General features: G+C 42.8%; 1 protein-coding gene and 1 long non-coding RNA gene across 7 annotated transcripts in view; one reads left to right on the top strand and one right to left on the bottom strand.

Annotated features, from left to right (window-relative positions):
• Positions 1-23,812, bottom strand: part of Pde4b (phosphodiesterase 4B, cAMP specific) — a 519,944-nt gene that overhangs the window by 23,582 nt on the left and 472,550 nt on the right. For 4 of the 5 annotated variants that reach the window (XM_006502855.4, NM_019840.2, NM_001374780.1 and 1 more), the window contains one exon: positions 12,816-12,928. In XM_006502855.4, the coding sequence (XP_006502918.1) occupies positions 12,816-12,928 (113 nt within the window). Of the gene's footprint in view, positions 1-12,815; positions 13,635-23,812 lie in introns of those variants that run through there. The other variant, NM_001177980.1, reaches the window with a different exon arrangement.
• Positions 14,268-23,232, top strand: Gm52667. 2 transcript variants are annotated; one of them, XR_003955082.1, is made up of 4 exons: positions 14,268-15,134; positions 17,025-17,188; positions 18,919-19,007; positions 21,209-22,976. It is a non-coding gene; the product is annotated as a predicted gene, 52667 (long non-coding RNA). The 2 variants fall into 2 exon arrangements; XR_003955081.1 differs by having other exon boundaries at positions 17,025-17,124; positions 18,919-23,232.

The raw sequence follows: 23,812 nt of genomic DNA, 5'->3' as shown, positions 1-23,812 counted from the left end.
GGAGACAACTACACAGAACAAGGGGGACATCACCGAAACATTCTTAGTCTATAAATATGAGTCATGGCAGACATCTGACCACTGAACTACATCTGAAGACCCCGGTTTTTTAAGATAGGGTTTTGCAACATTGCCTAGGAAGTTCTTGCCTCTACCTCATAAATTCATGGCTTGTGTGTACCACCACACCCAACAGTACAGTTCCTTTTAAGAATGGATTCCCACTTTCAGACTCCAAAATTGCTTGAGTTATTGTAAATCCCCCTTTCTTAAAATGTCTACTATTTCTGTGGCTATGCAAATCTGCCATAACTTATTTTTGAGATTACTCCTCTACTTTCCTAACGATTACTCCTTGTCTTTCCTAGAGTCTATAATGTATTTGACATTAGTTATATTGTTTTCAGCTAGTGTTTCTTCTATAGTCCCTGATACATGAGACATGGGAGGTTTCAAAGCTGCTTTACGAATCACTTCTTCTGAATTAACGTTTCTCAGGACTGTGACAGCCCAGCAGTCTGTCACGTTTCAAAGTCAACTCTGGGGCCTACCAAGGAAATCGAAACCCTGAGTTACACAGGTCTATCCTTTTCTCTCCTGGAAGCATGCATCTTGTCCCTTTTAGTATTTTGGCATGCCTCATGTTGGACTATACACATCCGAATTGAGGAAAATCTGCCACAAATGGAAGGCTTGGACCTATTTGTAAACTCTAAAGGATGAAAACACATGTCTCGGATAATTTGTATCCCATTAGAAGAGACAGATATATCCTGTATATTGTTCTGGGATAGCTGCAATACTTTAGGCCAGATGGATGCACACTTTCACCACAATGTATTCCTAAGATGTACAGCTCTGTTGGGATAGAGACAATTTCAGAGATAGACATCTAACTTTTACATGAAAAGAGGGAATATTCATTTTAGGCTGCCCTGCTAGTGGACTTCAATAGCACCAAGGAAGCCCAATCAGAGAAGTTAGTAGCCTCTATAACACATGATACAGAGACAGCTGAGTGTTCTCTCAAATCTGGAAATAAACACTTATGCTGTAGCCTAGTCTAGGAAACTATGCAAGTTATTGCGCCCTCGAGAGACCAAGGACGTCCACCTTTAAAGTGGGACGACTAGGAAGGACATATGTATGTGACCTAGTGGGCGCTCTAAGCCGTGGAATTCATGCTTGAAGCTAGGCTTTATTTCTGATTTTAATCTCAGGCTTTGGGTTCACAGCTTCATGGAAGTTTCTTGTGGCTCTTTAGCAACAAATCTCTTTTTGTTATTGAGAGTAGCTTGCATAACTAACTGCAAAATTCCCACAATATGCGTGATGCAGCACCATGTCATGCAGGTCACATGACACACGAGCTACTCATACAGGTGCAGGCTTGCTCATTGCCATTTAGAAAATTTATCAGCCTAAGGAGTGTAAACCAGAATTGCCAGAAAGATAAATGAAACATTAATTTTCTTATTTATTATGAAAACCATAATTAGAAATGGGCTTATATTGAAGCTACAGAATTAAAAAAATCTGTTTGGAAAAGTCAGGATTTTAGTAAGACTATGGATTGATGATTCTTTAATTTAGGCAATATCTTCTAATTAGGAGACTTCAGACTTCTCCAGGTATTGACCAAAGCTTGGCATAACCACAGACAGCCTGTCTGACCTAAGAATATCTGTGTTGTATACGTATTTGCTCAGATTTGTAGAGCTTAAGTCAATCTAGTTACATATGAATTAGTTGAATATGCTACTGGAATAAGAATATACTACTGGCATCAAGAAAATGCCAGCTTGAAGATTATAGTCCAATAATGGCAAAGCAGTCTGGTGCCATGCAGCAGACAGACAGGGCTGATTGACACACCACTGCCCCAGATACAAGGAGTGTGAAACAGCAGCCATCACGAGGTTCTGAAGGCTTAGATTCATGTCCAGATGGGTGCAGTCCATTTGAGAGAATGGTAAACCAAGGAGTGCCAGACTGACCAGCCAGCTTCCAAATCACCCACAGCAAGCTGCCCATTTCTGCTCACAGGAAAGGTAGATTTACACATCCCCACACACAACATCTCACATTTACTGCTGCACCGTGGCACCCGCGTTCTGAGAGTCTATCTAAGCCTTAAGAGAAGAAATGGGCTTTCGAAGCCTAAGCTTCCGTGTAGCTGGTGTTCTTTGAGAGTTTTCTGGGCATCGTAGTTCTGGGTCATGAGATAAGATATGAAAAGCATGGAAGAAAAGAGCGAAGCCTGTTTTCTGAGTTACTCCTATCAAATGTCTACACGGGAAGGACTCAGGCTTTATTCATTCTAACCAAATACATTTACCATACTGAAAAAAAAAGATCTGTTTCTCCCCAGGGGTTCATACTCTTTGGCTAGGTTGTTCTATTTCAGCATCTTGGTTTTCTGTGTTGGGGGCTTTCAGTGGGCTGGGGAGATGGCTCAGTGTGTAGACTGCTTTCTGTCCAAACCTGAGGACCTGACTTTGGATTCCTTGCAGAAAGGCCGGGTGTGGCAGTGCAAGTGTAGCTCTAGTGTGGTTTGAGGGGGAAGGTGTAGGGTGAACCCTGGGATTTATTGGCTTGCCACTTTGGCTCAATGACAAACCGTGTGTGTGTGTGTGTGTGTGTGTGTGTGTGTGTGTGTGTGTGTTTAAAAAAACAAAAGTAAAAAACATATGGTGTAAACAATGAAGGAAGACATTTGGTATTGACCTCCAGACTCCACGTGCACACTCATTACTGAGCACACTCAGATATACCAAGGTACACAGACCGTACACACCCTCTGGAACTTTCCTTGAAAAGCAACGTATGGCCTTTTCAGCTTGAAATTTTACTCTGTTAGTCATATTACATACCACTAGACAATACACCTATCCAGATTGTAATTATATAAAAAGTATTTTAACCATATAAAATATTACAAAAATATCTTTAACGAGTTAAAAAAACCCCACAAATTATCAGAAATAAAATGAGTCTGATTATTAAACATTTAAAATATAATACTGATAGCCCTTGTTGAAACAGTCTCAAGGACACATCCATGTAACGCTAAGAAAGAGGTGAGTAAGCTTTGTGCAACCAGATCCTGAGTGTTAAAACACAGCAGGGAAAAAGTCAGTGGTGCACAATCTGTCAAGAACACAAATAATGTATTTGCCTGACCAAAAAAAATATAGCCAGTGCATCTGTCACCATGGCTGTATCTCAATCATCTGGGTCAGAATGGAACCAATAACAGTCGTCACAGTGGGCAGAGGAAGGCCTTGGAGCTGGCAGGGTAGGGGGTTCTTTTGTGGCATGTCAGGCCTGTTAAGTTTCAGACTACAAGTTAACCAAGTTATCCAGAGGAGAGGTTTACACTTACTTTCAGAACTATCAGAAGGTTCCTAGCTCCACAGAGTCAAGTGGACATGTGAAGCTACGCTGGAAATATATCAAATCCCAGGTCTAGCTGTGACGTTAACTGACAGGATGTTAAGAGGCTGGTCTGCAGAAATACAGGCAAGACTGTCCATATAGCAGGAGAGGTTCATATCACAGGGCCTGACTATGTGAGAACGGAAGGGGGGCATCTTCTGTGTAATGAAATGACAGAGAAGCTTACAAAATGTGTTTACTCATTCGCAAGTGATAAAGCCCTGCTGCTCTCAAGCCACAGTTTTAACAAATGCTCTGATGTTAAGGGTAAAAAGGAAGTTTGAAAGCCACCTGTTGTCCAAGTTAGTAAAACTTTAGTGTGCCCTTTGTAACTTGTCTCCATTTTTCTCCTATGCCAAAATGAATATTTGGGTCTTTTATCAAACTTCCTTCCAGTGTAATCTCCTTTTACATATTTTAGCTTTCAGTTCAAGTCTTCCTCTTTTTTCCAGCAGTCTAAATATCAAATGTTTTTAGTCACTTGAGGCTTTGTAATTTTTCTTTTCATTTCTTACATACTATAGGCTAAGGAGTTTCACCTTACTCTGCCCCATTATATAGTGTAAATAATGGCTGGCAATGGGTAGATATCAAAAGAGTGGAAGTTAGCACGCTAAGAATCTTTTAACCATGGGATACCTCTCCTTAATAAACATTATACCAACACAATTAGTTCTCCAAGTCACTGTATTTTCCCCAACTACTTTTTTATTCTAAAAAGTTTGAATAGTAAATAACAATTGATTATTTATGTCTATCACAAAATATTTAAAGTATTTACCTCAGTATTCTAAATTTTAATAAGCAATGAACCCATCTTGAGCCACAGTGGACAGTTTGCAGCAAAAATAAGCCTGTATTCTCTGAGTGAGAGCGATCTGACTCAAAATGCTTACAAGCATTGGCACTGTTTATCTGTGAGTAGCTTCCAAAAGAGTTGAACTAATGCTACCGTGGTTTAGGTAATAGGACTCAAGAATGGGCAACTCGGTTAATCCAGGAGAGCTTCACATTGAGACATTCACTAGAAAGAGACATTGCGGGGCCAGAAGAGGTTAACCTGGGATTCACACCTTCATCTCAATTTGCTGGGCCAGTCACTCTGCTAAGTGGCTGGAAGAGTCCACAACCTGGTGACTATTTCACCAGTATGTAAACTCTCTAATTTGCCATCTTCAGTTCTCAACAGAGGAAAGGAAGAAATAAGGAGGATTACCATAGGATTTGAAATGAGACCTCTATCTTAGTACTATAATCTTCCCATGATCCCCTGACTCTGGAGAAATCATGCCACAATAAAACTACTTTTCGGTGAGATTATACCTTGTATTTTTAATTTTTTATTATATTAGATATTTATTCTTCAGGGAAATATAAAAATAGGACTTTTAAAGTTCCCCTCTGGACTGAAAGTTGCAGGATTGTGCCTAGTACGCCTGTGTGAAACTATAACTGGAAATTATCTATCAAATGTCACCATTTATAATGACCAAGGACACTAGTTGTCAGGTCAACACTTAGTTGACTTGCTCCTCTGTATAGCACAGCTAATCTAATTCAATTGGAAAGATGTTTTCACTTAGTAATTAACTTTATTGTTGCTGTCGTTAAGGTATTAGATGCCAATACTTCGTGTCTGAAATCTTTTTAAAAAATATTGGTTTGACCTTATTTTAAGACCTTCTAGGTAAGGGTACTCTGATTTTATCTTTGCTCAAGGTTATAATAGAATACAGTATACTACAAACAAAGAAAGGACAATGTGGTCTTGTGAGCAAAATTTAAATTTACTATGTTTTAAATGAAAAAATTAGAAGACTATAATGAATCCACCCTGAAGGTGAGTTTTACCTTCATAAACCTTCTGTACTTCAATCCGGGGGTGGGGGGGTGGAGGCTACCACCGCCCTCAGTCGCCATCGCCCTCAGTCACCACTGCCCTCAGTCCTAACGCTGAGGTTGTTTTTCTCCTTTTTTTTGGGGGGGGGGGGAGCACATTGTGATTGCTGAGCGGACATGCATGGCTTCTGGCTTTAAACACTATTCCCTACTCTGTAAAGAAGAGAAGATTATCGGTGCTCTCCAAAAAACCGGGAACTCAGGAACCGAAGATTCACTATCTTCTTCACTTTTAAGTGGACTTAACAGTCCTTTCTTTGTGGAGCATTTGGCTACTTTAAAGTAAATCAAACAAAGGAAGCTACAGCCCAATCTCCTAAAGACTAAATGGCTTGGCACCAGCTGAGGGAAACATCACATGCCAGGGGGCAAGACAGAAAGAGGCCGGTAGGTCCCCGAAAAGAGCTAAGGCGAGTCTGTACAGGACAGCACATGGTGCCGACAGGAGCGCACCCCCACGGACCAGCATGGGTGCGCCCTGGCGTCTTCTGGTAGGGTATTTTGGTTTTCATAATAGTGAGTGATCCTTACCCGCTGAACCCATTTCACCTAGAAGTTAAATATTTTAGAAGAATTGCGTAAGAATGAGTCTCACCCCTGGCTTTACTTCCATAGATAACAATGGCGAGGGACTTGGTGGGGCGGGGCGTTTGGGAGTTATTCTTAAAGATCAAACATGCAAAGGCAGGGAAGTATAAAACGTGGAAACCAAATGCTAATTCCATTAACTTGCTGCAATGCAATATTTCAAAGCTGCTATTTTAGGTTTATAGTCGACTCCCCGGCTATCGCGTCCTGTCACTGGTCAGAGAGACACGGTGGGGAAGTTCTGATTGAGATATTTGCTCACTTATGGAACTTGCAAGTGAGTTAACCAAAAGCCTGGCTGAACTGGGTCAGAATTCAGTAAAGGAACTCGCTTCTATATACACAAACTGATGTAGAGATATTTAGATTAAGCAAAAATACTACTAATCACATTTATTACAAAGTATAGGCCTGCAACTCTTTCCTGTGCCACACTTCTGATACTGAATCACACTCAAGAGTACAACTATATTCTATCACAGAAAGAATGATTTTAAAAACACTAAATAAAGACTGATGCGCTAAATATTCTCTTTCATCTCTGAAAGGAATGACCTAAGAAAGCCCTCTCAAACTGCGAGTCCCTCAGCCCAGGTAGCTCTGTAAGGCATATGAATGTTCTAGTTTATGGCCAGTCTGCATGCATTTGGAAGGACATCCTCCTAGATGACAGTAAAATCAAGATCTTTCATGCGGGGGACGGAGGGAAGAGGTGGCTAGTCAGTGTACAAAGGAATTTGGAAGTGGACCACATCTTCCAAGAAATGTTTACTGTTTTATCTTAAGCAAAATTAGGGAAAACAAAGAGAACTGCAGCTTTGCACACTAATCCACAAAATGTAAGGGATGAGTCTGACACTGACAGACATGTCTGACAATTCCATTTTCATGAGTGGTCATCCACTCCTTTCTAGAACTATCACAGTTTTCCCCCTTACCTGTGTTAGAAGGACTACTTTCCAGCCAAGCAGAGTCTGAAATTAATGGCTAGGCTACAAGAACAATGTAACTGCACACTAGAAATCTGAACCAAACCTAACCAAACAGGATAAGACCTCCAACCAAACACCACCAATTCACGGTGAAGGATCACTAAGCCCCGCTACACTTCCCTTCCATTTATTTGTCTCATTGGGATCCAGACCAGGATTTCTGATGCTCTCCCAACCCCATCAAGTCTAAAGCTTCATGTGTGTTAGCCAAGCATACTACCACTGGGCCATAGCCCCAGCACCTGGAATTAAAACCTCTTGTGTGTATGAGTGTGCGTGCATGTGCGTGTGTATGTGTGTGTGTGTGTGCATGCAAGCGTGCACATGCACATATGCACATTTGTGTTATAATTAGGGTTGGATCTCAAAGCCCCCTGAATGGTTACAAGCACTCTACTAATGAGCTACATTTCCAGGCATGGTGATTTTATTCATGCTTATCAAGTTATTTCAGCTAAATCCCACTTTAACCACCCATAGATAGTGCCTATCTCAAAGAGTCTGTATATTCACAGACGAATGAGGGTAAAGGAGTTAGCATGCAGTCATCTACCCCTGTGTGAGACACGGGCTGTCTACCAACAAAAAATTGGAGACCTGAAGTAAACCGCAAAAATAATCTATTCCAACTACTTTGTTTTATAATAAGGAAATAAAAAGATTTTTAAAAAATTATTCAATTGCTCTGAAAAATATCCCCAGTAAAGGTAGAGCTAGAACTTAAACTCGTGGCTTATACTCAGATTTTCTCACTTTAGGCTGAGCTAGCAAAGAGAGAAAACTGGGTCAAGGAATGCACACCTCCCCTCCTGCTGGTCAGAACCAATGCTCGCTTTATTCTTTAGAGCAAGATCATCCCCAACATCTGTCAGGGTGCATTCTACAAGCCTAAATGCTTAAGAACGTCACTTAAGCTATCTCCTAAACTGCTAACTTCACAGATAGTCCATCATAGTCTAGGAGGTCAACTAGAGCTTAGCCTCCATTAACTTGGACTACATCCTACTCTCTCCCTGTTTCACCACTCAGGACCTCCCAGGTAAGCTCGTGTGAGCCTCTGCCACAGCCCACATACCTTCTCCCCAGTCCCGTGTTGCTGCTACATGGCTGTGCCTGGGGCCTCTGCGTGTGTACCTGTGTGGAAGCACACCCACATAGAGGCCCTTGGAAGAAGGGTAAAAGCCATTTGGGCAGGGAATGAGGAGTCTGGCCAGAGGCACAGTAAGGTCTAGTAGGAAACCCATTTTTTTTTTTTGGTCTGATGAAGCCCTTCTGCACAGCTGGAAGAAACCATACTAAGGCTTCCTTCAAACCCAGGGAGCAATAAAAGGCCCCTCTGTGTTAAGGGAAACTCCTTTCTCACCATCATCATCGATTAATCCTTCAACAACCTGCATCCCTTCTCCTGGGAGAGTTCTGAGATGCATCTACTGGCCAATGAGATCTATTTCCTTTCAATTCCGTTAGGCACCGTGTTTCCCATAGTTACTGATTGATTGTTCAGGGGTACAGAAAATGACTCCCTTCAACTTTAGAACGCTTGTCTTGCCTCGGTCATGATCACCTCCCAGAATTACACATTCAGGTTTCCTAGTGCCTCCAGGCTGGTAGAATTGAGTGACTTTAGTTAGTCCCTTCCGTCCAAGGAGCCCAGGCTGGTACAAGTTCTCAGAGTGGAGCTGGAGAACTAAGCCTGCACAGCCAGGAGGACTCACTTTTCCAGTAATGGTGTCTGTATGGGATTTCAGGATGCCTCAAGAAAGTGCCATTTATCCCCCACTCCCAGCTGGTGAAGTGCCGCAGCAAACGTTGACTCAAGGACTCTACTCCAGCTCCTTAGTCCAAAGGAAGCTTTGGTATCCGAGACTGGACTTTCCAATTTCAGAACGTCCAATTTCATCATCTGGGTCCAAACCTGTCCCAGGCAAAGCTGATAGAGAAAGAAAACAACGTCCCACCGCAGGGTGTTTGGAGGGTATCTGGGGCTGTGACTAATCATTTGAATGTAGCTGCAGTTGAAGATACAGTATGTTCATCTTTCTATATCCACTATACCAGGTACTAATAAGCCTTTTGATGCTTTTCACCTGAAAATCCTGGATGAACGACTATGCTTCTCTGTCCAGAGTGGGAAGGAACACCTCCCATCCCTTCCCAGTCCCGCCCCACCTCCCCGGGATTGTTCTGGGCCCATCCTTCCTCAGCCACTGTTGTTGCAACCCTGTACTTCTCTGACTGCGTTGGTCAGGAAGGCGACAGGAAATTCTAGTCACCCTCACAGCAGCTGTGCCATTCCTCCTATCCTGCTCTGATGACGTGGGTTGGCTTTGGTGACAGGAGCTCAGGAACTGAGCCATAGAGAAGGTCGGAAAGAGAGGTCACTGTTTGTGCCGCACTTGGCCTGGGGATCCCTGTGGGGCTGTTTGCTTTCTTCCTTTCTATACTGTTTCTCTTTCCGTTCCTCTTTTTTTGGAGGGGCAGAGCTCAGGCATCCTGTTTTCAAAACAGCAGGCTGTTTTTTGGCAGATGAACTCATGCTCTAACGCATTTTTTGCTGAAGGGGAAGACAATTCTTCCAGGTAAGGAGAGCTGGCAAAACTCAAAACAACAATTAATGTACAAATCTAAGAGGGGCCAGCCGGCTGGCATACATGCCTAACCTTTAACTTGGACTGGTCACTGAGGGGTCCAGGCATTCTTCCTGACACCAGAAACCATGCCCCTGTCCTTCAAGCTCCCGTTCCCCTGCTCCGTCTTCTTACCAGTTTTACTTTTTTTTTTAAGTTTGAAAAAGAAAATGTTCTTTAACACTAATTCACCTGGCTGCAAGTGTCTCTAAAATTTTGAAATTCCTCTTGGCCTATTGCTAATATTTAAGGGTCAAGAAAACTGAGGCAAAGACCAAGACTGTTTTTGTTAGGTACAGTAGCAGTTCCTGTCCACCTGCCCTAAGAAGCGCAGGGAAAATCTGCTCCACTTATGAATCCTTCCATTTCTTTAGGCCACAGGTAGGTCAAGGAAAAACATAAACAAACAAGGAAGCACTGCCCGGTCCAGGTGTAAGAAACCCTAAAGGCCATTTGCTTTCCCCCTACCAGACAGGCCTTTCTTCACCTTCTCCACAGACTGGCACCTATGTTACCAAATAACACTCACTTCACAGGACAGAGGCTCTGCCATCTGTGCTCTGAAGTCAAGTTCAGACTTTGTAAATAAAAGCCTTTGGGTCAGCTCTGAAACACAAGTAGGGACACAGATTTGGTTTTGCAACCATGAAGTAGGTGTTAGTAAGGGATCGCTCACAGGATTCCTGCTTCCTGGCAGGCGCTTTCTTAAGCGCTTTGGGGATACTAAACCTGGTGAGATGAGACCCACCTCTATACTGTAAAACTGAATCTCTGGGCAGTTAAGTAAAAAGACTAGCAAGTGAGACTGGCAGAATTGGAACCATGCGCCTCCAGTTCCAAAGCTCTTCTTCGCAGTCTTCCACCCTCTGTAAGGCGTTACATTTATGTTCCCTTTCAGCTCTGGAATTCAGTTTTGCTGAGGCTCCTTTGTTCCATAAAAGTAAGCCAAATGTGACCAAATTTGGCTACTTAGTGATAGCAAAGAGGACCTTTCCAACTACACAGAACACTCAGATCATTTCAACACTGAAAATTTTAATGTAAGGTAAAAATTTCATTGTGCATAACTTAGTCTCACTTTCCCAGATAATTCTGATGAGCCTTTTCTCTGGTGGTCACAACACATTCTCATTGGGCTGTTATACATCACACCCCTGCCACTGTGCTCAGCTTCGCCCAAGACATTCATCTGACCAACAGTGAAGAAAACAGTTCAGTGGAGAGATCTTCTTTAAAAAATGGTATCCTCTCATTTACCCCCTGCATAACTGCTTTGCCCTGCCACCTTCCCACTAGGGACCTTGCTAACAAGTGAGGCAGCTAGTAGTTTCTGCTTCAGCTAAACCTGCGTGGCTCTTCAGTGTTAACTCTATTCAACTTTCATTGCTTCCTGCCTCAGACAACCATCAGCAAGGACTGGAAGCTTGAGGGACTGAGAATTTCTGGGTCTCAATGCACGCCTCCTTTCATTCATTGATACATTTTTAATAACTTTGCAAGTTAGGCAGTGGACAAGGCCAGCACTCTAGACACACACACACACACACACACACACACACACACACACACACATGGCATGCAAACCAACGGGAATGTAAAGATTGTCTGCTCTTGTTCTCTTCTGGTTAGTCCCTGGTTTCATCTTGGTGACTCTAGAGATTCATGGCTTTCCTAGAGAAAATATCACCACAGAGTTTTAGATCCGCAGGTTGCATCAAATATCACAAAATAAGGGACCACACAACAGCTGCTGACGCTGTGAGGCAGGCAAAGCCACTGCAGAATATTCTCTGTAAATCCCAGAGTGATTTGGAGAAGTTACGCAGTGAAGCCCCCAACATGGGGAAGCGGCTGGGTGTTACATCAACCTGGAAAGTCCCAGCTTGAGAGAAGTCAGAAAATATTAGTTAAAACCCCAGGGCGGCTTCTCTCTTTACTCCCCACCGAGGTGAACTCTGAGCTAACATTTTAGAGCGGGCTCACTTCTGCTCTGTTACTGATCAGTCCATGAGAGAGTTTCAGAGTAAGAAGGACCCTACTGCCACCATACACACACCAGCATCTAAGGATGCCCTGTTTCCTCTGTCATGGTGCTTTGAAGAGGAGCCAGCAAGCTCTGTTCCAAAGAGATGCTTTTCCCCCAGGAAAGAAGGGAGGAAAAGTTCAATCAGGAATGCACCTTGGGCTGACAGGGTAGGTGGGGTACAAAGCCTCTTCCAGCCTCAGAAATGTAGGACAATAGGACAATACCTTAAGCTTGAGTTGTAGGGAGCTTTGAAGGTATACTCAGAGGGGTGCAGTAGAAGCAAGCCTTTCCCTTCAAGTACACCTATGTAGATGTAGATAAATATATAACTGCACAATTTCTACCACACACACACAGAGACACACACAGACACACACCCCTGCACACAGACACACATACACTTGTACACCCTTCTACACACACACACACACACACACACACACACACACACACACACACACACATCCATACAGTTAAAATCTGCATGAAAACGTGTAAACAAGCAGAAAACAACTAGCAACAACCCTCACTATATAAATTAGCACTCTGTCCAGATGTTAATTAAACAAATGGGATAATGATAGATAATTAAAGCTCCCCAAAACCAAGTTTGCTTTTGTTTTTCTGAATATTGTAAATAAAATCAGGGTGGTGTTTTTTTTTCTTTTTTCTTTCTTTAGTATAGGTGTATTTTAGTTTTAAATGATTTTCACCTTTAAAATTAGGAAAAACAAAACCCAACTTCCTGTGGTAGAAGAACAAGTATATTGTATCCTTCTTTCTTCTTTTTCTAAGTCTCAGACCATGTCAGCATCACAAAGGACGTGTTATAAACCCCCAAATGCCCTTATTCCCAGCAAGAAATTGTCAGACTTGAAGGAAATTTGTGTTCTCATTTAAAAAAAAAAAAAGCGATGGATCTACTTTCTCGTCAAACACGTGTCTACTGAACGGATTAAACTGTGGCAAGACTCAGACAGACTTTAGTTTTCTACAAACCATTATATATTTTAAAAGGCACTTACATTCGTAAAACGATCTGGAAGCAACGCAGATACCTCTAACTTATATTCGATAACGCACAAATTCGGAAACGTGTTTCTGGGCATTAACACCGACTAAGAAATTTCAGCTTACTGTGGTAGCAAGGTACGAGCAAAGAAAGTGCTGCCGCACTTCGACCAAGTCAACAGACAGGCTGCTGCCTGGCGCTCCAGTTGTAGTTAGTGAAAGAGGTGTCCTTACCTTGTTTGAAGCCATCTCGCTGACAGAGCGGTAGGTCTGGATGGTCTCTAGCTGGTCTAGGCACCAGTCTAGTTCCTCCAGCGTCTCCATTGCTAGTTTCTGATATGATTCTTCTGGAAACAAACACACAGACAGGTAGTTAGGCTGCAGTGGCTGCAGGCTGGCCATAGCCGAGTCTCCTCCACCTCGGCTGCTCGCGGCGCCACTGACGGTGCCCCCTTGCTCCTTCATTGTTTGCTTGCCGACTCCTTGCTTCCAAGCTCTTTCTGGTGCTCTGCCCGGGACAGGGGGGTGGGGTGGCGGGTGCCAAGTTTTCACCCCCTCGCCGGGATGAGGTGTCAGTGATCTACCAAGAAACTTCCTCAGAGGAAGAAGGCGGGAACCTGCGCCCAGACGCTCATCTGCATAACTGTGCCCTAAAACTCAGGGCAGAGCAGAGTTTTCTCAGGCTACTTCTGCCTTAGTCATGCCAGGGCTCTGTGGGGTGTGTGATGTCATTTCTGAGTGTTTGCAGTCCTGAGGAGAAATGAGGGAGGCTTTCCCCCTCTTTGCTTTTCTTCTAAATGAAACCTGCTCGCTACGGCCATGTGGGGGCAAATGTTGGGCTGTGCTGTTCTCAGGCAGGACAGTCATTCATTCTGGGGAAAAATGCTTCAGGTGGGTCACTGTGAACTCTCAGCAGCACTGACCCGGACAAGCCCGAGGCATAGACTTCTCTCCCTTAACCTAGAGGTAAAATGAGGTCTCCCATGATAAGACTCCAGTCTAGAGAAGCTGTCTGGAGTTTTACGTGAACATGTTTATTGGCCTGGGAGTCTTGTGGCTCTTGTTATAATAAACAAAGCCAAGACTTCCCTTCTGGTCGTGCCAGGGTCACAGGGAAACTCTGAACTGGACTTTCAGGTGGAGCCAGATGTCAGGCTTTGCACTGATGCTAGGGGGTCTCCTTTATTTATTGCTTTCTGGGAAATTCTCAAAGTGTTCCATACAAAACAAAACTCCCACAAAAACCAACCAAATGAATAAACAAACAAACAAACAAACAAACACCCCCCCCCAAAAAAAACCCAGTGCATTCAAGATCATATATCTAGCTGTGATTGGAAAGCTATTTTTCACTTCTCAGGACAAGTCACTCCATAGCCAACCGTTTGTGGGTCTCAATAAATACCTCAGGGTATTGACTTAAGACCTAGGTTAATAAACACTGAATTCATGTTATAATTTTAAGTGAATTAATGAAGCTTCAGATATATAAAGCGGGCAGATTCCCCACATAGGCTGAGGAATAGCAGCTAATTACCACACATTCCAGAACACAAGCATACAACAGCCACTGATAAGATATAGCAGTCCTGCGGGCTTTAGCATGCTTATTCGGTGGTTTCAACCGTGTTTACAGAGAGGCCTCAGTGAAACCACACAGCCTTTCTTATCAGACGAAGACTTTTGTGTGTGTGGCATCAAATACCTGACACAGAAAGAGGAAGAAATGAAGTGGGATTCCAGGGAAACAGAAAGGCCTGTCCACGGATGCACACTTTACAGAATCAGGACTTTGTTTATCCCTGCAGTATGCACACACTTCAGGGTAAAAGAGGGGTTAAAAACTCAACATCCTGTATGTCAAACTTGAAAACCCACAGAAACCCCGGAGGTGGCTTCCTCCGCCTTCTTTTCCACGCTCCTCAATGCATAAACATGAATTTAGGTGTTTTCAATAAAACTCATTTCAAGCCAGGCTTGCACATACCTTGCCTCTCTTCCTCTTCACCTTTGTAACGCTGTCTCAACTCCAAGATTCTTCTCTCTCTCTCTCTCTCTCTCTCTCTCTCTCTCTCTCTCTCTCTCTCTCTCTCTCTCTCCTAGAGCACCCTTCCTCCCCTGTTTCCTAAGAACACTTCTTCAAGAAAGCTTTGCCTGAAGGGACAGGGCCTTCCCACCCTACTCCCTGCCTCTAATAAAAGAAAAAGTCCAACCACTTCCCAGCCTGCTTGGGCTTCACTGCCTTGGTGCCTTTTGCCATCACCACCTGCAGCCTCTGTAACTGGGACCAGACTTTCAGCCGGCCAGCCAGAAGGGGAGGAGTTTGCTCAAAGCTGTTGGAATCAGCAGATATGCAAAATGACTGTAAGATAAAACAGCACGGGGCGCATTTCTCCACGAAGTGGAAGAAGGGATCTGATTTCCACTCCAGCTTTGCACAGGAATTAGAGAATCCTACCAGCAGAAGCACTTCAAAATGCCAGCCTCTTCAGAGCTATACCACAGTACCTGGTCTCTGCAAGCGGGGTGTGTGCAGTGTTGGTACTGTGGTAGGTAGGTGCATCCTTGGGTGTTTGTGCCTGGATAACAGACCCTGTATCTTTGTCTTTTTCTCTTCGGGGCCCAGGCCAACCACAATATTTTTTTAAGCAGACTGCTCCATTTAAAAATTCCATTGAATTGGTCACTTTCCAAATTCTTTTCCCCTCATAATAGCTGTTTATTGTGTATTAAAATATTTTTATTAATCCTTTTGTAATTTCACACGTTGTCTCCATACATGTATTTTCCAAATTCTCATCCTACAGTCAAGACTCCATACCCTGCTTGTCATAACTAAGGCAGAGGGCACAAATACAAGTGAGAGGGAGGGATGTCCTCACACTTGTTTCTCAAGGCTGGAACCAGCTCAGCACTAACACTTGCTCCTAAGGGTTATAACTAGCTTGGCACCAGCCTCCACCTTGTAGCTTTGGAGCCCTGGAACCATAATAGCCAGTGGTGAGACCCCAGGAGACACTCAGATGACACCTTTACAAATGGAGATTAAAAATGCCTGCCCAAGCTGTTTGCAGAGTCTTGGCACCTGGAGGCAGGGCAGCTTACAATGCAATGTGGTGAGGAAACACCATTGCTGAAGCAAGGACCAGGCAGACCAGCTTTCTCTCTGAACACTCACTGTGTGATCCTAGACTTCTATGTCCTAACTGTAAAAGGAGATATGAGTGTTCACGTTAGGAAGAGAACAGATAAGAGGCTGGGAGACCGTGCTTATGAGAGAGGCCAGTGCTCAGCAGGGAGGTGAGCAGGGAGGAGCAGCACTTAGTACTAGCAAGCAAAGAAACCCAAAGGTCCAGCGTGGACTACAAGGGTGGGAGGAGGAAGAGGAAGAGAGAGCAGAACTGTACTTTAAGCGGGAGGTTTTTCAGCAAAGATATGTAGCATTTTGCAGGGCCTGGGGCAAAATGGAAGTGTCAGGCTTCTGGGGGGGGGAAAAACAAAAAACAAAAACAGCCAAAGGGTAAAGCATGGTGTTTTCCTTCCTTCTGCATTCTCTGCCCTTCCCCTACCCTGAAGTTCTTATTTCAAAATACTGTTAGACGCACAGAAAAGTTTCAAAGATCCTAGCGTGCCTCCATTCTTGCCTCTTACTTTTCTCCTTGCTAACATCTTACATTATTTTGATGCCTTTGACTAAATTAGCAAATGGCAAAACCCAAGTTCCAAGATAAAGTATGAGCTTTGAGGCAGCAAATATGGGCTGTGTAGGGGGCTCTATGAACTACACGGGTTATATTTCCAGAGAGCTGTCTCTGTTCCTGTTGTGCATAAGGTGGTTCTGAAGGAAGTAATGCTATCATTGTAGAAGCAAGTCTGGGGGAGGGGCAGGGCTAAGAACAGGGAATGCAAACATGAATGGTGGTATCATGAAGCCTAGCATTCAAAGAGAAGCCACAGGGAAAGGCCACCTTCTTTCCTGTTGTTCCTGCAAGAGTGGCTGAGGAAGCTTTCCTTCCTTCAATAGGACGGCAAGCATTGCATTTGATGAATAGGCAGAAGTTATAATTAATATTAATCTTGTGATATGTTGTATTCAAATCGCTCTTTTCTCAATGGAGCCCCACAATATTCGTTAATCCTTGCAACATCTTTGCTTGACAGACAGACAAGAGGGTATGATTGATTTTATTAAGGCTAGAGCCAAGGAAGAAGTCAGAGGTTAAATCATCAAAGACAATAGTAACCTTCCAGATTCCTGGCGGGATTGTATTTTCTTTATGCTAAAGAGGATTCAGCTTAGAGCAGAGAGGCACCCTTTTGCCTGAAAATGCTGCATTTCAAGAAACACCTGACCAGGTCTTTTCTCCTTAAAATTGCATAATTGTTTTCCTAAATGCTGTCAGTCCTAAGTCTCCTCTTCCCTTTTTGGTCCTTCTAACGTAGCTCTTAGCAGAAGGAGGCTGTGCAATACTTCCTCAGAAGGCCTGGTATGATGTTCACATTCATCTTGCTGCAGTGGCTGACCTCAAGCCAATTACCCAAGGTCTGTGAAACATGTAAAGTGATGTCAAATGAACTACCCTGCACTTGGTGGGAATGTAGAACAGGTAAAATGCCTTTAATTATCATATGTGTTTTGCAGATATCTCCTTCTTATTACAGATGGGGGTGCAGGATTATTACAGAAAATTAGGAAATGGTAGAGGAGGAAAACTTGACACGATACAGGTCTCGGTGGTTGGCCCCCATTATTCACATCATAGTACAAACTTTCCCACTTATGTATTGGTACTTACATACAAATGTATATAAATTAAATAAAATCACAATGTATACAATGCACAGATTTCTGAATAACCTTCTATTGTTCAGCCAATGCTCTTCCCCCCTTTCCCCTATTTTTATAAATTTTCAGCTTGTCTATTATTTGGGATCATAGTCTAAATTTCCCAGTCTTTTCATTCTGATCCAGAAGCAATGTGTGTGTGGTGGGGGAGGTGTACTGAGGGGGTGAGTCAAGTAGGATGACCCAGAAGAGGGTCGGTGGGAAAGGGTAATTAGAAAGCTCTGAGTGGTCTCTGACAGCCAGCTCCTCCCAGTCAGAACACACGTAATAGACACCAACACTTAACGCAGCTGGTGACCTGACTGGCAGCAGACCTCAGCTCGCTAAAATCTAGCTCTGTAGTGTACAAAGCTCGGTGTGATCTTTTTACCTCCTGATTTCATGGAGGAGGGGGACAGAAGCTCCCCCAACAATGGAGACTTTCTGCTGGATACAAATGAGGAAGTTGGAGTTCAGAGAGGTAAGTGTTCTGCCCCCACAAATACATATGATTGGGAAGTGAAAACATCACAGGATACCTCAAATATAAACTTCCCTTCAAATTAAATGTTATCTAAATGCTGCTTTAGCCCAGCTTCATTTATATCAGGAACATGTCTGTTAAGTCTCTCCCTGTTTGTCACATACAGCACAGAGAAAAGAAATGTAAATATCTTTCCCTTGTAAGTCTCATATAGTTGAATTGTCTTCTTATGAAATGGTGGCAACTGTTGGCATAGTTATTGCTATGGGTCAAATCAATTAGAGCAATTACCACATATGACATGGAGGGCAAATTTCATATATATGGCTAAGAAAAAAAAACAGTTACCAAAAACCTGAAATAAAGTATGATCCAATTTACATAATGTGGTAAAGCAAGGAGCATAAATGAACCTATGGATCAAGAGGTAAATGATGATCATCTTGGTGGGGTGGGGCCACGGCAGTGATCAGAAATGACTTCTTTTATGGGACTATGGTGTCACAATGGATCAAGCGTGTCTACTTGCTGGCTACGTGAATCTGATCATATTAGGAAAGTTTATGTCTTCTTTCATGATTTGTTTCTTTTTGACATTCTGTGTAAGTTTCTTTCAACAAAGTTCCATTTAGAGACAGTCTAGTCCAGAACAAACGTAACCACCCCACCCAAATACAAAACAAGAGCAGGATTTCTTAAAAGGAACCATCTGAACTGGGGCTTCTGGAGGTCTCTCACAGCTGAGTGATGTCAGGCAAGCGGTGTGCTTTCATGCGGGACACTGGGATGCTCTTAGTAACTCAGACTTAGGCAGTACTCATTGGCAATGGGCTGTGCCTCATCTGAATCCTACCTGAACCACTAGCAAGCCATGTGTTCTGAGACAAAAGACTACCCCCTCCCCCTACAGCAGCTCCATTTTCTTCTACCTTATTTGGGGGCTTCAACGAATTGTTGAGGATTAAGCAAACAACACATGCCAAAAACACCTTGAGAACTTTTTCTATTTTTTTCCTTCTTCTTTTTAGTCTTTACCTTCCTGAGTGAGGATACAGTGACATGCTTCATAGCTAAAATCACGTAGAGAAACAGTTTGGCTCCAGGGAAAGGAACACAGGTAAGAGGTGCCACAAATGTCCCTTTGTGCTGGGTTACTTCAGGAAAATGCCTTCTTGGTATTCTCTTTATTGGCTTTCCACCAAATCCTACCGACATACCAGAGCAATGGCCTATCAGATACAGAGAATTAAGCAGTAAACTGTTCATTAATTAATTAATTCATTCATTCATTCATTCACTCATTTATCAGAAGTACACTGAACACCTACTATGTGCCAGGCCTGCTGCTGGGTGCCATGCTGACTTTAACACTGAGTAAGCCCCACTTACTCAGGAACCAGACTGTTCTTGGTGTTGAATGATAAGAATCCCCCTTGCTAATCTCCTAATGCTAAGCGTATGAACTTAGATGTCTTACCAGCATCTTTTCCACCGTGCTGAAGAAGTATACATTTGTTAGATCTTTGCATTCAGCTTATGACCCTAATTTTATGCACAAGCATCTAGCTTTGTAGATGTCCTTAGTCTGGGTGCCTTGAAAGATGCTAAGTACCTCAAAATGAGCTTGCTTATTTCATTTTGATGTTCCTCTCCACAGTATAATAACTATTTGTTAATATGGAATATAGCTTCACCTACATGAAGATAAAGCTTGTCATTTAAATAGGTTGGTGCTATTGTCCTATTTATTTGGTGCTCTTCTTTATGATTTTGTCCCTTAGAGTTAACAGCATCTTTTTTTTTTTTTCCTATCAAGCTGTGGTGCTCAAAGCTGTGCATTTAATTTTGAAGAATAGTTAATGAAACGTACTCATGTTGGTATGCAACATCTCAGAAAAGCATGTGTTTTGAACCTTAAGTAGAATACTCCTAGAACAAAGTGCAGCCACAAGAGAACGTTTACATGCTCTGCAAGGCAACTCTTCCAAAGGCACAGTTTATAAGCCCTAGGTGGGCTTTCTGTAGGCTGGACCTGGTTCATGTGTCTTTATAAATATGGAATATTGCAATTGCTTATGACAGGGACTTCACCCTGGGTGGATTCGCTGGAGAGCTTCACAGCCCTCAAGGGAAATAACAGTAGAAAGTAGGTCATTTTGATGCCGCCGTCTTTAGCAACTCCTCGAGATGCCAAGTTACAAATCTCCAATTGCAACTAGCTTTTGTGTATAGAACTTGACAGTTTACCAGCCACTTTCTCTTGCATGCCTCATTTTTTCCTTGAAAAATAAACCCCATGGGACAGAATAACAATGATGATGTGTAGTTTCCGTGATGCACATGAGAGGACTGAGGCTTGTCCCACAGTTCACTCCAAGCATTGAGACGGGAGCGGGGTGGTGTGGGGGAAGGAGGGGTAGAGGGAGGAGATGGAGAACGTGAACTTCAGTTCTTTACCTCAAAGGTCTGTGATTTTATTTTTAATAAGCCACAAGCCCTGTTATAAACACAGGGTCACCATCAAAGTTCCTTGGAGGCACACAGAGAAAGAAAAGCTAGGTCCCTGCTATGCCAGTTGGTAGCTCTGCCCTCCTTGGTTCTTTTCCCACCCCCTTTACAGCCACTATCCTAACTGACAAATCTGCTCTTGGGGTGAGTCTGACTGGGGCATTTGATTGCTAATGAACATTTGTATTTGTCCAATCAACAAACACACAAACAAACATGTACTTCTGAAGTTAAAGGACAATAAACTAGCTGGAACATTGATCTTGGGTTTCAGCCTCCTAAATTGGGAGAAATAAAAGGAACTTAATCATTGGTAATGGTTTATAACTTGGTCCTTGGAGCTATGGTCTAGACTCCTCTCTTACAATTAACCTTAGAGAAATTTCTTGAGCTCTGTATGCCCATTTGGTTTCCTCTCCTACACAATAAGAACAATAGCATCTGTTTACCTGATGAATCTTAATTACGTGCAGTAGAACTGAGAGCTAGGACATTTCGGACTTAAATATGTTATATATGTAAAGCCCTCCTGAATAGGATTGGTGACTTCACTAAAGGGCTGAAGGAACCTAGGTCTTCTGTTCCTGCTTCCCCGGGGAGGACACTTTTGTCGACCCTTGAAGAGGACTTCGTTGCTATAAGATGTTATATTAAAGCAGAGAATAGCTCTTCCTAGACAGTAAACTAGCTGGGACATTGATCTTGGGCTTCAGTTTCCTAAATTGGGAGAGATAAAAGTCTAATACCCAGTTCAAATATTTGGTTCTAGCAATTGGTACAAACTAACATGTCTTCACTTTTTAATTGCAGCTGCTTTGCAAGGGATGGTGGTGGCTAGCACTGTGGAGCAGTATTGGTGGTGGAGAGAGATAAGTGGATTTGAGACATCTAAGAGGGCAACCCTCCTGATCTCCAGTGTGGCGGTGTTTGGTTGATATTTAAAATGCAGCATCTCTGCAGATTTTCAGGTCCAGAAACATGACTTTTATCAAAATGTTCTGGGTTCCTTCAACTTAAAACTAGTTCTAAGCATAAGAATCTAATGACAAGTCAGAGGCTAATGCATTAATATATGTAGAAAAAAATCATTTTATGAAAGGCTTTTAATACCTTCCTAGTCATCTCGTCTCCAAATCATATTCATAAGATCACTTGGTAAGCATAAAACTGACAGAGCAGATAGGCAAGTGCTTTGAAAGACTTCTTTCTTCAAGCTTGATGTCTCCAGCCTTATTGCTAAAAGATGCTGTAGTTGTCTAGGCCCCAGCTTTTGCACCCACCTGCAGTGGCTTTCCCACCCTTGTCCACCTGGCCAGTGCATAGTTATCTTTTTGAGATTTGGCCTGAAGCCATCTCTTCATGATTTTCTAAGCATTCTAGGTTGAATTGAAGTCCCTTCCTTTAAACTCTCACAATTCATGCTGGCCACTGTTCTCAACTGGCTATATTTTACTCAATGTTTCTTCTCATATCATCCTTCTAGATGCTAACTCTTTAAGAGAGGAGGACATTGGTGGACTTGTTGACATGACCCAAATAAGAAAATATTAGGCTACCCATTACTAAAGGGAGAGGGACCTTTGCTAATGAGTAGTATTGAAGACACAGCATTAATAATTCTTCCTTGTTTCCCTCCCCTCTTTTTTTTTTTTTTAAATAAAACTAATCTACAAATAAGCTGTGTTCTTCCTCAGTGATTTATTCAATGGTACAAAAAGTGATGCGCTCTGGGTTTCTTTCACGTTCTTGCCTAGGTTTCTAGAAGTGGCTAGGTTAAAACTGAGGGGCACTCTGTCTGTCCATAGAACTTCTACTAAATCACTTGGAGATTTTTTAACTCTCTCAAACAGTTATGTTCAGTAAATTATTTGTAAATTTCCATGCGCCAAATGTTACTAGAATCCCAAGTGGCATTTTTAATTGTCTTAAAAAAAAAAAAAAAAAAGATGTGAGCAAAATTCAGAAGGAGGAGCAGAGTTAGAGCTCAGGGACCAAGACAGCAAGGTGGGGGATATATTTGAAGATGGTGAAGAATGGGTGGGATTTGGAAAGCCAGAACAATGAACCAAGGAAGGGAGCACAGGAAGAAGGGTCTGGCGTCAGAATTGAGCCACACCACCATGTCCCATTTGGAGCAGCAGAGAGGCCAGCGTTCCTTCACTACAACAATTGGCTTTGTCCGAAGTTGGACAAAGCTGCGGGGGTGATATAGTGGCAGATGGAGCTCGCCCAGGAGAATGTTTTATGCTAGACCAAGGAATGTGCGTTTACTTGGCAGGCAATGTGGAGCCATTGAAAAGTGTGCAACAAAAAGAATGGTGTGTGAACGTGTTTTATAAATCTCTTAATCCACTTTATAGCTGCCTAGTGCTTTGCTGTTATGGATTACTGTCCATGCGTCATCTTTTTAATCCTCATCACACCTTAGCAGAGCGCTTGAGTTGTCCCTGTATCATAAAGAAAGAGACTAAAGCTTGGACGGTTTCAGTGTTTCACCATACATCCCATAAACAGTAAGCATCGAACCCAGAGGCTTAATTCTAGGCTGTCTGGCTCCAAAGTGTTCTGGGTTTCTATATGTAATGCCCCGATAAGAGGAGGAGTTGTTGCCTTGACTCTAGCAGCTTGTAAGAGTTATGCAACACAACAAAGGATATATATGAGGTAGACCGTTATCGGAGATTACTGTTTTAAGCAAAAGACAGGTGCTTAAGAAATACCGTAGCCTGATATTAGGGTGTTCAATATGGAGTGTGAAGGTTATTTATATCTTAATTTTAGCTTTATTTTTGTTTTTAAAAAGATTTATTTTATTCTTAAGTGTGTGTGTGTGTGTGTGTGTGTGTGTGTGTGTACTTACACACTTGTGTGCACTTTAGAGTGCAGAAGAGGGTATGTGACACCGTGGAGCTGGGGTTACAAGTGTTTGTGAGCCTCCCGTTATGGGTGCTGGGAACCAAACTGCACACCTAACCGTACATGCTCTTACCCCTGAGCCATCTCTCCAGGCCCCAGACTTTATTTTTAGAAGAAAAGAAATATCAAGGGACAATAGATAGAAGAAGCCGGATGTGCCTTGTTGAGTTCAAAGGTGGTTAATGGAGAGGAAACTAGTAGTTTTCTGATCTCACAGAACATTATTGACTAAAATCTTTCATCTGGCTCTAGGCAAGAGTCTGTACACAGAGCTATCTTGGGTGACTTTAGGCAGGTCACCTGAGAATGGCTTTGCATTTGTCCATCCATGTACTGCAAAGGAGAGAAATGTTCTCATACTGTTTAGAATCTGGGATTCCTGTGCCATCCAGTATACGCTAGCAGCCATGGGTAGCTACTGGGTTACTGAAATGCGGCCAGTCTGATGTAAGACATGCTGGAGATATAACATTTCATTTTTGTACAAAAAAATTAAAG

Source organism: Mus musculus, chromosome 4, assembly GCF_000001635.26.
Source record: "Mus musculus strain C57BL/6J chromosome 4, GRCm38.p6 C57BL/6J".
Classification (NCBI taxonomy): Eukaryota; Metazoa; Chordata; class Mammalia; order Rodentia; family Muridae; genus Mus; species Mus musculus.
Note: the sequence above shows the minus strand (reverse complement) of the source record. Positions and strands in the feature narration are given on the sequence as shown.